This window comes from Anneissia japonica, unplaced genomic scaffold (genome assembly GCF_011630105.1).
Source record: "Anneissia japonica isolate Jap-2015-1 unplaced genomic scaffold, ASM1163010v1 scaffold1005_len2656397_cov198, whole genome shotgun sequence".
Taxonomy (NCBI): domain Eukaryota; kingdom Metazoa; phylum Echinodermata; class Crinoidea; order Comatulida; family Comatulidae; genus Anneissia; species Anneissia japonica.
This window is the reverse complement of record NW_022683792.1, coordinates 1,017,143-1,032,121: the sequence shown is the minus strand read 5'-3', so window position 1 is coordinate 1,032,121 and position 14,979 is coordinate 1,017,143. Positions and strand designations below refer to the sequence as shown.

The 14,979-nt window shown below is 32.7% G+C and overlaps 1 protein-coding gene across 2 annotated transcripts in view; it reads left to right on the top strand.

Annotated features, from left to right (window-relative positions):
- Nucleotides 1-13,106, top strand: part of LOC117101821 (putative extracellular sulfatase Sulf-1 homolog) — a 37,079-nt gene extending 23,973 nt beyond the window's left edge. For both annotated transcript variants that reach the window (XM_033241915.1, XM_033241923.1), the window contains 11 exons: nucleotides 2,846-2,935; nucleotides 3,098-3,230; nucleotides 3,705-3,891; nucleotides 4,712-4,884; nucleotides 5,442-5,623; nucleotides 5,839-5,898; nucleotides 6,904-7,046; nucleotides 7,959-8,101; nucleotides 8,537-8,669; nucleotides 9,809-9,862; nucleotides 11,312-13,106. In XM_033241915.1, the coding sequence (XP_033097806.1) occupies nucleotides 2,846-2,935; nucleotides 3,098-3,230; nucleotides 3,705-3,891; nucleotides 4,712-4,884; nucleotides 5,442-5,623; nucleotides 5,839-5,898; nucleotides 6,904-7,046; nucleotides 7,959-8,101; nucleotides 8,537-8,669; nucleotides 9,809-9,846 (1,282 nt within the window). In that variant the 3' untranslated portion in view covers nucleotides 9,847-9,862; nucleotides 11,312-13,106. The remainder of the gene's footprint in view (nucleotides 1-2,845; nucleotides 2,936-3,097; nucleotides 3,231-3,704; nucleotides 3,892-4,711; nucleotides 4,885-5,441; nucleotides 5,624-5,838; nucleotides 5,899-6,903; nucleotides 7,047-7,958; nucleotides 8,102-8,536; nucleotides 8,670-9,808; nucleotides 9,863-11,311) is intronic.
- Nucleotides 13,107-14,979: the final 1,873 nt, after the last annotated feature.

Below are 14,979 nucleotides of genomic sequence, written 5' to 3'. Positions count from 1 at the left end.
ATATTACTTATATATACCTATTTTTGTTTTTTTTTCTAAAATTAATTATCTACAGTATCTTATATAATATTAGGTGACAATACATTATGAACCATGATATACATTATGAGCAGTAAATAAAAAAAAAAAATACCATTAGCTATATCTTTGTAAGCAATTAACCATACATTACGTATGTAATTTACAGTTTTAATATTAAAACTTCTGTGACCCTGTAATGGTCTTTTATCACCAGAACACATTTCATTACATTATCTAGTAATGTTTTCTGTTATCAAAAAACATACCTACTGTTATCCTAAAAATGCATATGAGATTGAGTGTTGTGCATTAAATCTATACTTTCTAACAAGTATGTTCCCTCCACTACTGTACTTAAAAGGGACAAAAGCAATAACTTTCTTTGAATGCATCATTAAATGTTGATGTTCCAAACCAAATACAGTATGCTCATAATTCTGTGTTGATTTATTAACATTAACAATAAAATTCCATACCTTACTTGCTTAAATTTGTAAATGTATATTTAATATTATATATTGAAAATTAGAATAAGATAATGTTTTTATAACCAAATACTAGACAAGATTTTTTACCACAGACAAGATACATTAAAAAAATAAATGCATGTTCTTAATGAGCCTTCAAAATGCATAAAGTAATTATTATGTTTATGTTCTAACATTGTGCTAATCTAATAAAAATTAATAATCATGTTACCTAACATCAGCATGAAAAAACAACTTAAAAACACTTAATGACCTGATGATTATGATTGAAAGGTATGAAACTTATCTTAAATTTGATGATTTACTATTTAATGATGATATATGAACACAATTAATATGACTCACCAGATATTTTTTTTACCTGTAGCATGATCTCTTGAGTACCATTTCCGGCCATGTAGAGGTGTCATTGTTCATGTTAGGCCCACCATGGAGTGTGAATGCCCTTGCACTGGCATGCAGGCCATTAGCTCTGTTGTGTTCACATCAAAGTTAATTGAGTCCTCTGAATTTATTGCATTAGATCATAATCCTTCCCACTATCATATATATCATTCCCTCCAAATATTTATATTTACATTTCAGTAATTTGGATGTTAATCTTAAGTATTCTCATAAATATTATCTTGTTTCTATCACTTGTTTTTAAAGAAAATTTGTCTTTTCATAATAATAAATTTAAAAGAAAAAGTAATTATCTGTTAATAGGTAAGTTTAGCAGACCTGGCCGCTATTACTTTATTTTATGAGATTCTGATAAAGTTGCTGGAACGTGCAATGACAGTAATATAAACATGAGTTTATAATAAATCTCCTTTATTAGCATAGAGCACAGTGCAACCAGCAGTTTACTTCAATGCATTGAACCTAAGAATTTAGTTTGACTGTCTGTGAAGTGGTATTAAGAACCACTATAGTACTAGGATGTTGTTACAAATCACTTCCTTTAAGTAGAAATAAGAAATAAGAAATAAAACAACAGATACCACTGGTAGGTGAAAACTGAGTGAAGATAGAGGTTACTATAGCCTAGGTCATTGACATCAGATAAAATGCCTGGCAGGCAAATACTGGTAGTCAAGTTTGGCTGAAGTGGAATTAGCTTCAGAAATTATGGCAAAGGTGAACTAGTAGAAAGAGTGTATTGATAAAATTGTGAATAAGTAAATAGGAGTGGTATGGTGAATATATGTACATGTGCAGTCATTGTCATTCATACAATCAATTCTGCTAAATTAAATTTGCTGATAACTTTCTTTTTGAATATGATTGAAGAGAATTATATTCACAAGAGAAGGAAATTAATATTTGAGAACTAAATTATTGTCCAAATCAGGAAGTGTTTAAATTTAAGTATCTGACTTGATTGATCCAATACCATATAATTGGTTTCTCATACCTGTTGGTCTGTCCTCGAGTTTTTTGAGAGTCTCTTGTTCTGTTAGTGCTGCTTATTGTGATAATGATTGGAGACGTTTGTCTTTGACAGTAAAACTCTGTCCAAAATATCAAATTTTCTTTGACAAAAAAACTGTTGTATGCCCATATATAGTCACGATGTGCCTATATATGGTCATGATGTGATGTCATCCTGACCATATTTAGGCATGTCATGTTTTTTTCAAACAAAATTTCATAGCCTGGACAGGACTTTAAACTCTGTCCACACTGTCAAATTTTCTTTGGCAAAAAACTTGTATGCCCATATATAGTCATGATGTGCCTATACATGGTCATGATGTGATGTCATCATGACCATATTTAGGCATGTCACATGTGTTTGTTACATAAAATTAGATAGTGTGGACAGGACTTTAGCTCACAGTAGATTGCCATTTACCTTGATTGAAACCTGCCACCTGGATATTTGTCTTTAAAGCCAGGAACTTACTGCGTCGTACGACCATTGCACGCCGAATCCAACTTCGCTCTCGGTGAGCAACGGCGCGGCGCCGTCTGATAATTGTTGGTGGCCGTCTGAACAGATCGTCATCAAAAACGATCCATTACGCATGCGTCGTTGCGTTGCGTTCTCTATAGAATTGCATCGGCTGACGATCGTCATCCGGAGTGAGTGCCTGGCTTAAGTGGTTTGAAGCTACTTTAGTAGGCCTGTGCTCTGTTTTATTCCCCCATGACCTAACGATGTTGATCACCATTGGTTAGTCTTTATTCAATAGGCCTTTCTTTCAAGGTCGTAGGTTTGCTTGAGAAGCTGGTAATTTAGTTTACCATTTCTCTTTAGAGATTGTTTAAGTTAGCCTACAGTATTTCCTTTAGCAATACTTTGATCAATCTTTAAATAACAAGTTCCTATGTTTTTGTTATTTATTTAGAAATTTAAAGGGACCAAATGGGAAGAAAAGGAAAGTTTTCCGTTATGTAGGATCTAAACCCTGGAGAGATACTTTTCTTGTAGAAAGATCGTGAGTATACACATTGTACTAAAAAAAGAAAAAATCAACATCATACAAAACATTTAGAATATGTTTTTAGTCTTGTGATTTTTTTTTGATAAGTTAAATTAAAATTTTTTATTGCTCCAAATACGTCCACTTGAATACATTTTATTGGATAAAATATTTTAGGAGAACAGATGAAGAATTGGAGAAATACTACAACAAGACTTCTAAGCTACATGGTGGACAGTTGTCTAAAGAAGATAAATTGCGAGAAGAGTGTGAAAAAATTGAATATGTGTCACCTTGTAAACCAAAACAGGTGAGTATATTACAGTTGCCTGCAAAGTATTTTTTTTTTATTTTTTCATCTCTTCTCATAGTTGTTTCCATCCTGTGCAAATCATTTAGTGGTTAACTTGTGGGCTGAGATGGTGTTTGGAAGTAACTTCTGGACATTTTGAGGTTTTGTCACTCAGAAAAAACTTTTGAATTTAGTGATTTTTTTTTTTTTTTTTTGTATGGGCAGATTTTTTAACATCCTGGCTTATGGGCAATATTTGTTATCAGACTTTTGTTTCAATGAGATCATGTTAAAGAATAAACTAAATATATCTTCAATTTAGAAACGTTAGACTAAAGATTGCATTTTTTGATTATGCTGTAGACCGAAGTATGCAGTTTTTGATAATGGTTTAGTCTAACGTATGCATTTTTTTTATCATGCTTTAGGCTTAAGCGTGCATTTTTTTATCATGCTGTAGGCTAAAGTATGCATTTCTTTATCATACTGTAGGCTAAAGAGTGTATATTACTGGCAGATGGATCTTACCAAATCAGAAAATGCAGACATCGTCAACTGTTGCCAGTCAAAAATGAAAATCCAAACAAATGTGAATGTCCAAACCAAAAGAAGAATGGACGAATGAACAAAGAAGAGAAGAAGCAGCAACGAAACTTTTTGAAACAACATGTTAATAAAGGTTAGTAGATGTTTTAATAGTCTGATAAAGTCTTATTAGAACAAGAAAACAGAATTACAAAACAGAAAATAAACCAGTTTTTTTTTACCTTTACAAGTAGGTCAAACTTCTCAACTGATTTATTACTAAGTTTACCTATTTTTTAATATTCATTGTGGTCTTATTAATTGTATTGTAATTTTTTGTAATTATTTTGAGTTTGCGTGTAGAGTACTGTACTTTTTATTTTATTTCATTCGACGGCTGGGTTTATTTCGATCTGAGTAACTAATTTAACTATTAAATAACTAGATAGAAAATCAAAGTATTAAAACATTCTTGAATTGGACTCCATTGTCGAAATAGCATAAACAAGTCTTTCTTTGGTTTTACTCTACAAATTATGTTTTTCAAGACAATAGCTACATTCGTTTACCTGGCAGTATTACACTATTACAAATATTAATAATATCACAGCTTGAGCATATTGTTACAAATGTGAAACTAAAAACAAATAATTTTTACTAAATTTTACGGTAATGCTTCCATTTGAAATAGTGTCCAATTTACAGATACTTTATGTGAATAATTGCTATTGTCATATGTAGCATGTGCTTAATTTCCGTAGCTGTCAGTAGTACGTGCTTGATCGATGTATTCCTCAGTAGTACGTGCTTAATTTTCTTTGTTTTCCATAGTACATGCTTAATGTTAATGTTGTAATCCCATCTGGTTGTCATTAGCTAGCAAATACCTCCATTGGGTTACCGTAATTTTTATTAATGTTTCACAACATTTCAATGACACAGAAAATTACTTTGAAACGGTCTTTGTCTTTCAGAAAATATTCGGCTTGGACGCTTTCTAGAAAGTGACGAATCGCCATATAGGACTCCTGTAGTTGTGAATGATGATGCTAACATATATCAAGCAGATAGTTCTCTACTTAATCATGTAGTAGTTGATCCTAAATGTCAAGTTTTTCCAAACTATACAGTTTATTGCATTCCAGATGTAAGTATATACCTGTCTTTCATTTATTATTTTCTTAGCTTTAAAGTTTGAATTGGAATAAATATTAGCAGTTGTTGATTCAGATTGTAAGTTGTTCTTTAGTTTTATGAATATTTAGGCAGTTTTGTTTATATTTTTATATGCATAGGCCCATACAGTTTCTCAAATTCAAAAACACCATTGGGACCTGATAGTGTTGGAGGTGGGGAGGGGAGTTTAGGTTCAATTTCCAATTAAAGCATTAGCTGTGTGCTACAAAAAAGAATTAAAGAAAGTGTTAGTTGTTACTTTGAAAAAGTGGTCTCGAATTAAAGCGTCTCAGAGTTAGGAAGTCTCGAATTAAAGGACAAACTGTAATTTTTATTTCATTTAATTTAATTGTCATGAAACATGGTTTAAGAAGACAAAGTCATAGAACATGGAAGTATTGAATTATTATTAAATGAAATAATGCTTCATTGTGTTTATGTGCTCCGAATTATTTTATAAATATGTGCTTCTTTCATAGTTTGTAAACTTAATGTAAACTTAATGTAACCCTTTGTCTTCACCCATAGGTGTTTTCCTCCAGAAAGGCATTACAGGAGCACAAGGCATTTCTCCAAAAACAAATTGATAATGTGCAAATGCAGTTGCAATACTTAAGACTTATCAAAAATTTCTTGCAAGATAAAAATGTAATAGAAAGCCAAGAACAAAAGTGTGTTTGTCCAAAAAGCAAGGATGAAATGGAAAATAAGTAAGTATCAGTCTTTGGAGCTGTGTCATATCTTGATTGCTTATTATAATTGATTTTCATTCAAATTATTTATCCATCTATGCTTCTGAAATTATGCTGCTTGCATAGAGTTGCATAAAAATGAAGGCATGTCATGTCATGTTTTGAGGTCAGCAATGTAGTGCTCTTATTTTAGTAGAGAAATTCATTAACAATCAGTTTGATTTGTATTTAAGGTATGGAGAAGAACGACAGACCCGTGGAAGAAGAAAAAACAAGCAAGACCCTCAAGAGAAGTATGATGACACTTTATTGATGATTTTTACCTCAAAGAAGTTTGATAATACTGTAGTGACAATTACACTTTTTTTTTTAAAATGATAATACTGCAGTGATCATTAAACATTAAAAGTTAATTAAGCTCATTAATATTGTAGTGATAATTACAACAAAGAGTATAAATAGAACAAGAGAGCAAAGCTCCGTTCGTAAAAACGTCACGCTGTGTAGGACGCCCACTAACGGTTGTATGTTCTTTTTATTACCCAGTGCAGCGCTGCGCAGCGCGGTAGAAGTATGCCCGCTATAAACTCAGTAAGCAGAAAACAAAAGTACAGTATCTTGTGGAGAACAGATAAACAGACAAACCGACCGTGCGCGGTGGAGTACTGGGTAATAAAACACATACAAGCGTTAGTTGGCGTCCTACACTAGCTGTGTAGGGCGTATCGTTTTTTTACGCTCTCAATGAGCGTTGTTAGCTCTCTTGTTCTATTTATACTCTTTGATTACAATTAGAAAACTTCATTAACTTTGTAGTGATAACAAGCCAATTCATGGTTGTAGGTGCACATGCTTGTATCCAAGGTCAATCGTAGTCAATTGACATACACCTATGTATGTTGATTGACTATGATACGAGCATGCACGGTCAAACTATGTATTCGCTTATTACACAATGATTACACAGAAATTTGATAGTGTAGTGATAATTACACTAATAGAAATTTAATGAAACTGTGGTGACAAATTATTTTTAAAGATCTGGGTTTTTTTTTGTATAGTAGATCAGTAGATTTTTTTTTTTTTTTTTGATTCATTAAATTCTCATTCTAAGTTCTAAAGTTATTTTAAAGTGGTGAACTTCTTTCATAATCAATGTTTTTATAGAGATTCACATAATCAAGCAAACCTTCCACGATTACTTTAAAATGAAGAAAAGTCTATCAAATTAGTACAATTAAACCAAATTGAAGGCCTCCCATTCCTGAATATATAACATTTGCTATTGTCTTTTTCAGAAAGCAAACAAGAATTGAGGCTCGAAAAGTATCAAAGAAAAAGAACAGGAGAGAAAGAAAAAAAGAATTGGTATGTAATAAACCATATATGAACTGCTGGCAACATGATAAAGACCACTGGAAGACTCCACCATATTGGACAGGTAATAACCATGATTCAAGGATTTTCCTTTCATCATCATCATCAGCATTTTTTAAAGTTTTTTTTCCCCGTACACGAGGGTTAGACTGAAAGCTGTACATTTAGCTGTAAGGTGGATGTGTCCCGTGAGACCTGGTGGTGCGATCAGCGGAAACTTCTGAATTGAGGTTTAACCTGCAAAGATCTTTCCTCACAATGTCCCGCCATGCCTTAAGTGAGCGACCTCGTGGAAAAGGTCCGTCAACATCAAATCATGTGATATGACATGGCCATCTGTCAAACTTACTGCGCTGAAGATGGCCATACCAGCTAAGGCGACTTGCATAGTGTATCATTTTGAATTGTATTAACTACCTCTAATGTTTGGTACAATGTAAATGCTATTAACAGCATTGAAATGGCTCATAATGGCCTGTTAGTGCTCAGCCAAGCAGTTTGCACATACTATGAATATTGTGTGATATTGGTTAGATTATGGTCTGACATATTAACCATCATTAACCTGTGTGTATTGTTCTTGTTGTTGCTATTTACTTTGATGGGCTAGGGTGAACCAGAATGGTGGGGTTACCACATACTTTTCTCGGTCCTGGTTTTTTCAAAACTCTAGGCCTACAGTTTAAATTTCTCATCTGTAAAAACTATATTTCAGCTGAAACCCTGAGCGAGTGAGTCGTATTTAAACCCACGCCTATGGCAACATTTTTTGCGGCACCATTGTATACTGTTTGAATGTAAAGTGTCTTACTACGTCTAACTCCTTTGATGTTATTCCTCAACAATCCATTGGGGTAGTCATCAACATAGCAGATTCAGTTGTTAAAAATATGGCAGATCTAAATGGGGAATGCTGTATTTTTCTTTGACTTTCAATATTACTAAAATTTAAAAAATTCTTTCTTTTTTCTTGTAGATGAGAAAGTATGTGGTTGTTCCCAGTCTAACAACAACACATACTGGTGCCTGAGAACCGTAAATAAAACACATGATTTTCTATACTGTGAATTTATTACACAATTCGTAGAATATTTTGATCATCGAAATGACCCTCATCAGGTATGCCTTTAATTACAATTATACATTCAATAAACGTTTTAGCTTATAATTTAATTAATTACAGAAGGATTTGTCAACTGCATAACAATGTATTATGAATTAGTTGTAAGATTATGCACTGGTAAATTTAATTTAAATGGGCCAATCTGCTTAGCCCTGCCCCCTTGGATATTGCTAACAAATGACAGTGTAAAAGCCTACACACACACACAAACAAACACATGTGTGTGGGACGCCACATGTGTTTGTTACTCACGTACGTATTCCTGGGCCTGTTCTGATTGGTCAGTTGTTAAATTTGATTGTCATTATTCTGGAAATGTCCATTGGAATTGTGTTGTATTAGCAATCTAGTCTACTTTCCCTTAGACTACAACAATAGGCACATGAACTATGAATAATGTGTGGATGAAATTTCTTTCTGTGTTCTTACAGATGTATAATTTGGCACAGGAACTAAGTACTGAAACAAGAAGACAGCTACATGAACAACTTGCAGAAATGAAGACTTGTGTTGGCAATAAAAATTGTATAGAAAAATCATTTATTTATCATAAGAAACCAAAAGGTAACTATTTTTCAAACTCCTAACATTTTGCTTTTCCATTCTAAATTTTCTGTTACTAAATTTAGTTGTGTACATGAGCTGAGCAGTTATCTGAGGGGTATTGTTCCTGCTTCTTTTGCAGAGGACCCAGGTTCAAACCCGGCCAGCGTCTGGTTTGAATTGGAGTCTGATCATTTGACTCCTTAAGTAACCCTCATATTGAGTCAGGCGGGTTAAGGATAATGTTTGTATCTGTATTTGTTTGTTATATGTTGTATTCGGGTGGCGCTGCACTGCGGCTGCGTGTCCCCAGAGTGCCAACTCAAATTTCTGATTTCCTGGTTGAATGAGGACAAATAAAGAATTATCTTTGTTATTATTATGCAGTTTGCATACCTTGAACACCAAAATATTACAGTTAATAGTCATGCTCACAATGGAGTGATTCTGGCCATGACAAATGGTATCTTTGTACTTCTAATATGCAGTAAGTTTTACTAAACCATTTTTTCATGCAGGATTTAGTCATGGATACATTCTGTGAGAAGAAAATTAAATTATTGTTTGCATTAATCTTTCCTGTTTGGAAAAGCCTGATTATTATTTTGTTTGTATTATATGTACTGTATATTGTTGCCAACTAAATTCACAGTGGAGTGAAGTAATTTGTATTACATTCTCATTCAGCAGTGGATGACTCAGTGGTGTTTCTAGGGGTCTTGAAATCGGGGTGGGGGAAAAGGTGAACTGGAGGGGCTTGATGATTTGATTAGGTGAGGGGGCGCTAGCTTACAAAATAAGTTCATTTGAGGTGACTTTTAACTGCTTGAGCGTGAATTTCGGGGGTGGCAACCATGGGAACAAGAATTGCGGGTGGGTGTGCACTCACCGCGTACCCCCTATATACACCACAGAGATGACTTGCCAGCTACTGCACTGGATAACTGAATGCATAATATACCATTCCAGAGTGTCAATCTATCGCAACAACTGACCAATCAGAACAGGGCCAGCAATATGTGCTTGTCTTACAAACGCACAACATGTTGACATACATTTACACTGTCCTTTTGTGGGACGTGAGCAACAATATCCAAGGGGAAGCAGGGCTTAGTGAAAAACTCTATTTTAACTGAAGGTCTTTCTGTTTTTCCTTTCAGCATCTAGTAAAAAACAAAGAAGGGGAAGAGCTTCTTGACCAACACATTCATATAGTAAGTATATATTCATTTGAATAAAAATTTAATTATGTATTTTTTGAAGGTTTGCATGGCGAAGTAATAACGTATATGTTTAAGCTTGCGGTACACCACGTAGGTAGTCCTGAAAAGAAATGTTAAAATTGAGAAAGTCTCGATGTTCCGATTGAGTTGCTTCAATCGTCTTTGGGGAGAATAATATCTTGTTATTAAGTATTATAATTTGGTTAAATTAATCTGGTTGAATAAGTATTATGTATGTATTCATTTGTGTATATATTGATTGATATAAACATTTTTAAAACAAAATTGTAGTTTATAATAATATATTAATAAATAATATTGATAGTGACAGTGATGATAATGGAGCCTGGTCCTAGTGTGAGATCAATTATTAATCCGCATAAAAAATATTTCATATCTTTATTTTGTATGTATGAGGCTTGCCATCCCAAAACCAGCATACTTTTGCTAAATGTTAAACTAAGTAATTATACAGAGAAGCCTCAATACTTTTACTCATAACTTTGGCATGATTATGTCGATTCCAGTAAATGACTACTAAAAACTATCATTTTATATCATATTGTGGAGAATATGAATATAGTAAAAAGTAAATTTTCTTGTTTTGTTGACTGATTCTGGTTTTGGCATGGCAAACACAATGTTATCTGATATTACCTATTAGGTAATGTTAAGTAATGATTTCACCCTTAAAATAACTCCTGCTTAATATTTTACTATAAGAATTGGACCCCTGTAAAAGATAGATTCTCCTTGATTCTTACGTACAAATGGCGGATGAGCTCCTCAGAGTTAATGGCCAACCATATGCTCAGTTTATGGAGGATTAGGCAAGACTTTTTATACCTTGTTTACCAAACCCGCCGTCCACCAATAATGATGATTTCAAATAAAAATAAAATTTTATTTTTGGCCAAAGAGCACATCCACTGTCACTGCCTTGAAATCTCCAAAAATAAGATATGTATATTTCCTCCTATATATAAATTTAAAGCATTTAACAATCCCATTACTACACCAGTAAAATCAGCCATTCAATTTACATTCACCAATAAAATGTTATTTTTATTTTCTCCTCAGTCCGGATGTTTTTGTGGCAAAAGACAAATTTTATTTCTTTTTTTTCTACCCTCTAATGATGATCTTTAAAAAATTTAGTTCATGAAACACGGTATAAAAAATTCTTCATCTTAGCAAGTCTTTGGGGTTTGATTAAGAACTACTTTTTTGGTCTGTTTTTGTGTTCATGCTTATTTATGTTAAGCATGTTAAGCACATAGAGGTTTCCACAATTTGCGCTGTATAAGTCAATCATTATTATCATTATTACGTGTACTAATATTAAGATGTTATGTACAAAAAATCTTATTTGCTAAGAATTAATTTTGTTTTAGTAATAGTCAATATAAGTTGATTGATTTGTTTTCTTGTCTTCTACAGGTTTCCTTGGTGTGGTTCAACGGGAGAAAAGGCCCAGAGGCCTGCTCTTGGTGATGATGAAAGGGATGAGATTAAAAGATAAATAAATTTGAAGCTCATGCCTTCAGATATTTATTGATGAAGGGATAAAACATTTTACAACTAGTCAAAAACACAACCTAACTTTCAAACAAATAGAAGTAGAATGCAGACATTTGTACTGTATCTCAAATTAGACAACTTAGAAGTCAAATGCAGCTGACTGACTCGCCCAAACAAAGAATTTAAATGGTGCTTTTAAGCTAAAAAAAAAAAAAAATTATTTTTTTTATAATGGAATCAAATTAATGAATTGGTATGTTTCAAGACCAATAAATTAATTTGTATGTGAAATATGTGGATAGATAGAATATTTTACCTAATACACAAACTTAAACTGATGATTGTACGAGAACAATAAATATTTTACTATTCTATGCAAATGGTGTAGTATACTATCTGATTTTAATGCAATATTCGATTCAGTCTCATGATAAATTGTGCTGTAAACTTCTTTTATTTATTTTAGAACGTGAAATCACAAAATTACATTGTTATGTTCAAATTATCTCATTACAGTGTCATATTGTGATCCATAATTATCGTATTATAACAATAGTTTCAAAAAATACTTCAAATAGTACCATACCAAAATGCTATATAAAATAATAGGAATTCTCAGAATTAGATTAAATTACTTGAGACCAATTGATCATGAGAGCAGACTAATAAAATCAAATGATCATGAAATTAAAGTGCCAAAATCAAATATTCATGAGGCCAAATGATTATGAGATCAGTTTTTTAAACGATCACAAAAATTTCGTGAGATCAGAGTGTAGATCACATGATCATGAGATGTGTTAAATGACCATGAGATAAATATTAGATCAAATGTTCATGATATCTGAGTGTTAGATCAAATGATAAGATTAATTAGGTCAAGTGATCATGAGATCAATTAGCTCAACTGATCATGAGATAAATTAGGTCAAATGATCATGAGATCTATTTGGTCAAGTGATCATGAAATAAATTTGGACAACTGATCATGAGATCAGTTAGGTCAAATGATCATGAGATCAATTAGGTCAAATGATCATGGGCTCAATTAGGTCAAATGATCATGAGATTAATTAGGTCAGGTGATCATGAAATCGGTTAGTCCAAATGATCAAGAGGTCAATTATGTCAAGTAATCGTTAGATCAATTCAGTAAATGATAATGAGATCAGTTAGGACATATGATCATGAGATCAGTTAGGTCAAATGATTATGAGATCAATTGGGTCAAATGATGGTGAGATCAGTTAGGTCAAATGATCATGAGATCAGGATGTTAGATCAAATAATCTTGAGATAAGTTAAATTGAATTATCATGGGACATCATTGGTGATTAGACCAGAGTGTTGGATCAAAAATGGTTATGAAAATGTTGAATCAAGGATGGTGGCGACGGTGGTTAATAAGATAAATGTTTTAAAGCAAAAAATCATAAGTTCAAATAATTGCAAATCATTAAAGTTGTGTGGTTAAATCATTGAACGTCAACTAAGACTGACCAAATGATCATAAGGTCAAAAGTTGTTTAAGATCATTCATATTTATTTAGTAAAGTTATAACTTTATTGACAATGATTGTAAAATCAGATGTTTTAGTAAGTCATTAAGCATTCATATATTATAGCTGTGAGTTCATTGTTCTTGAAATTTTAGTAAACACTTAGTCTTATGGAGATTTTCAATAAAAAGAGCCAAATATGTTTTTACAAATTACATTAGTACTTTTCTCAATCATTAATTAATTAATTTTTCTATTTAGATACAACATTTAATAACAATGTGGGATAAACATTCATATTTGATAAGGATCGGTCTACATTATAAAATTTTATACCCTATCAGCCCTAAAAATAAGTTGATATAAACAAAAGGGGAAAATCATCATAAATAAACAGCAGATGGCTGTAAAGCAAACCCTACATAGTTTATAAATCAGCAGTGATGGCGCCAGGATCTGCCCGACGGAGAGGCTAAGGTAAGACGGGGGGCTAGGCAAGCAAAGTGAGTTTCACTTGGCCCTGAGGGCCAGGGGCCGTCTAGGGCCCCCGGCGGGGGTGCAGGAGCGAAGCCCCTGGAAGCCACCGGGATATTTGACGAATTATGGCGAAATTTTATTACTTATTTGATAGGCATCAAGCTACTATAATATGACTTCATGTATGTTTGCTAATGTCGAAATCAGCTTCCAAAACCAAAGCATTTTGATAAAACAAGAAACAAAGAGTATACAACGTTACTATCTAATTTATTTTCAAACTCTCATTCTTCAAAGTGAAATTCTGCATTTTGAATATTTTGCATGAAATCTGTCAACCACGCTGCGAAGCTCGAGGTTGCTTCCCCTATCACGATGTATTCCAAGCATCATGAGGCTATTCAAACCAGCATTTGCCGTAACAGAACGCAAATCATTTTTAATTAGTCTCATTGAACTAAAATTGTGTTCACATTCAGCTAACGAAACAGGCAGAGCACATGCCAATAAACTGATATGCTCCAACTCAAAATATATATCACCCCCAGCCCCTCTCTGGCACGACCACTGTAAATCAGTCATGCTGAGAAGGACAAGAGGACCTGAGGTCAGGTCAACATATTCATGTTAGAATAAAAATGAAAAGCAACGAAAGGAACAATGAATTAGAAAGGAAAAGGAAGACAAAAGAAGGAAGAGTGAAATGGAAAAGCAAGACATGGATTGAAAAGATAAAAGAAAGAAAATGAAATGAATTGGAAAGGGGAAGGAAATTAACTATAAAGGAAAAAGGAAGGATAATTAAAGTAAAGTGGGAAAGAAAAATACAATTAGTGAAAAGGAAAACAAAAAAAAAGGCAAGCAATCGAAAAATAAAATGAGAAAGGTAAGAATAATAAAAGTGAAATGGAAAGGAAAGGAAAATGAAAGACAGGAGAGAAAGAACAAGGAAAATATTTTAGATAGGAAAGGCTAAAAAGGGAAAAGGGAAAAAATGGAAAGATAAGATATAGAGCAGTAAATTAAAAGAAAAACAGGCAACAGGAAAAGGCAAGAAAAGAAAAGATATGGAAAAGAGTAAAAAAAGTAATTAGGACAAGAAAGGAAATTAAAAATAAATAAATTAGATGAAAATAAATAAAGTTTTATAATATTTATATAGTACTTCTAGCTATTTATTTACATTAGATAAATCAGAGAAAATTTTATCATCTAAACGGATTGCACTTCCGCCTGTAAAAGCCTATAGAGTTCTTTACATTATGCAATATATAAATTCACATATATTATTATTTGGAAGAATTATTATTTATTATTAAAATTCTAGAAATCTACTCCGTTTCTCATTTTCTTCCACAGGTATATTATTCATATATGAAAACACTTTAAATAGATAAATATAACAGATAAAACATATAATAACAAATATTTAATAGAAGAGGAATCTGACAAAGAAAAGTTCGGGACTCGAACCTGAGACCTTTCGCATACATGGCGAGGCGAACGTCATAAGCCACTAGACCACGAAGGCATTTTGGTGATCACTCCACACACACACATACACACACACACACACACACACACACACATATATATATATATATATATATA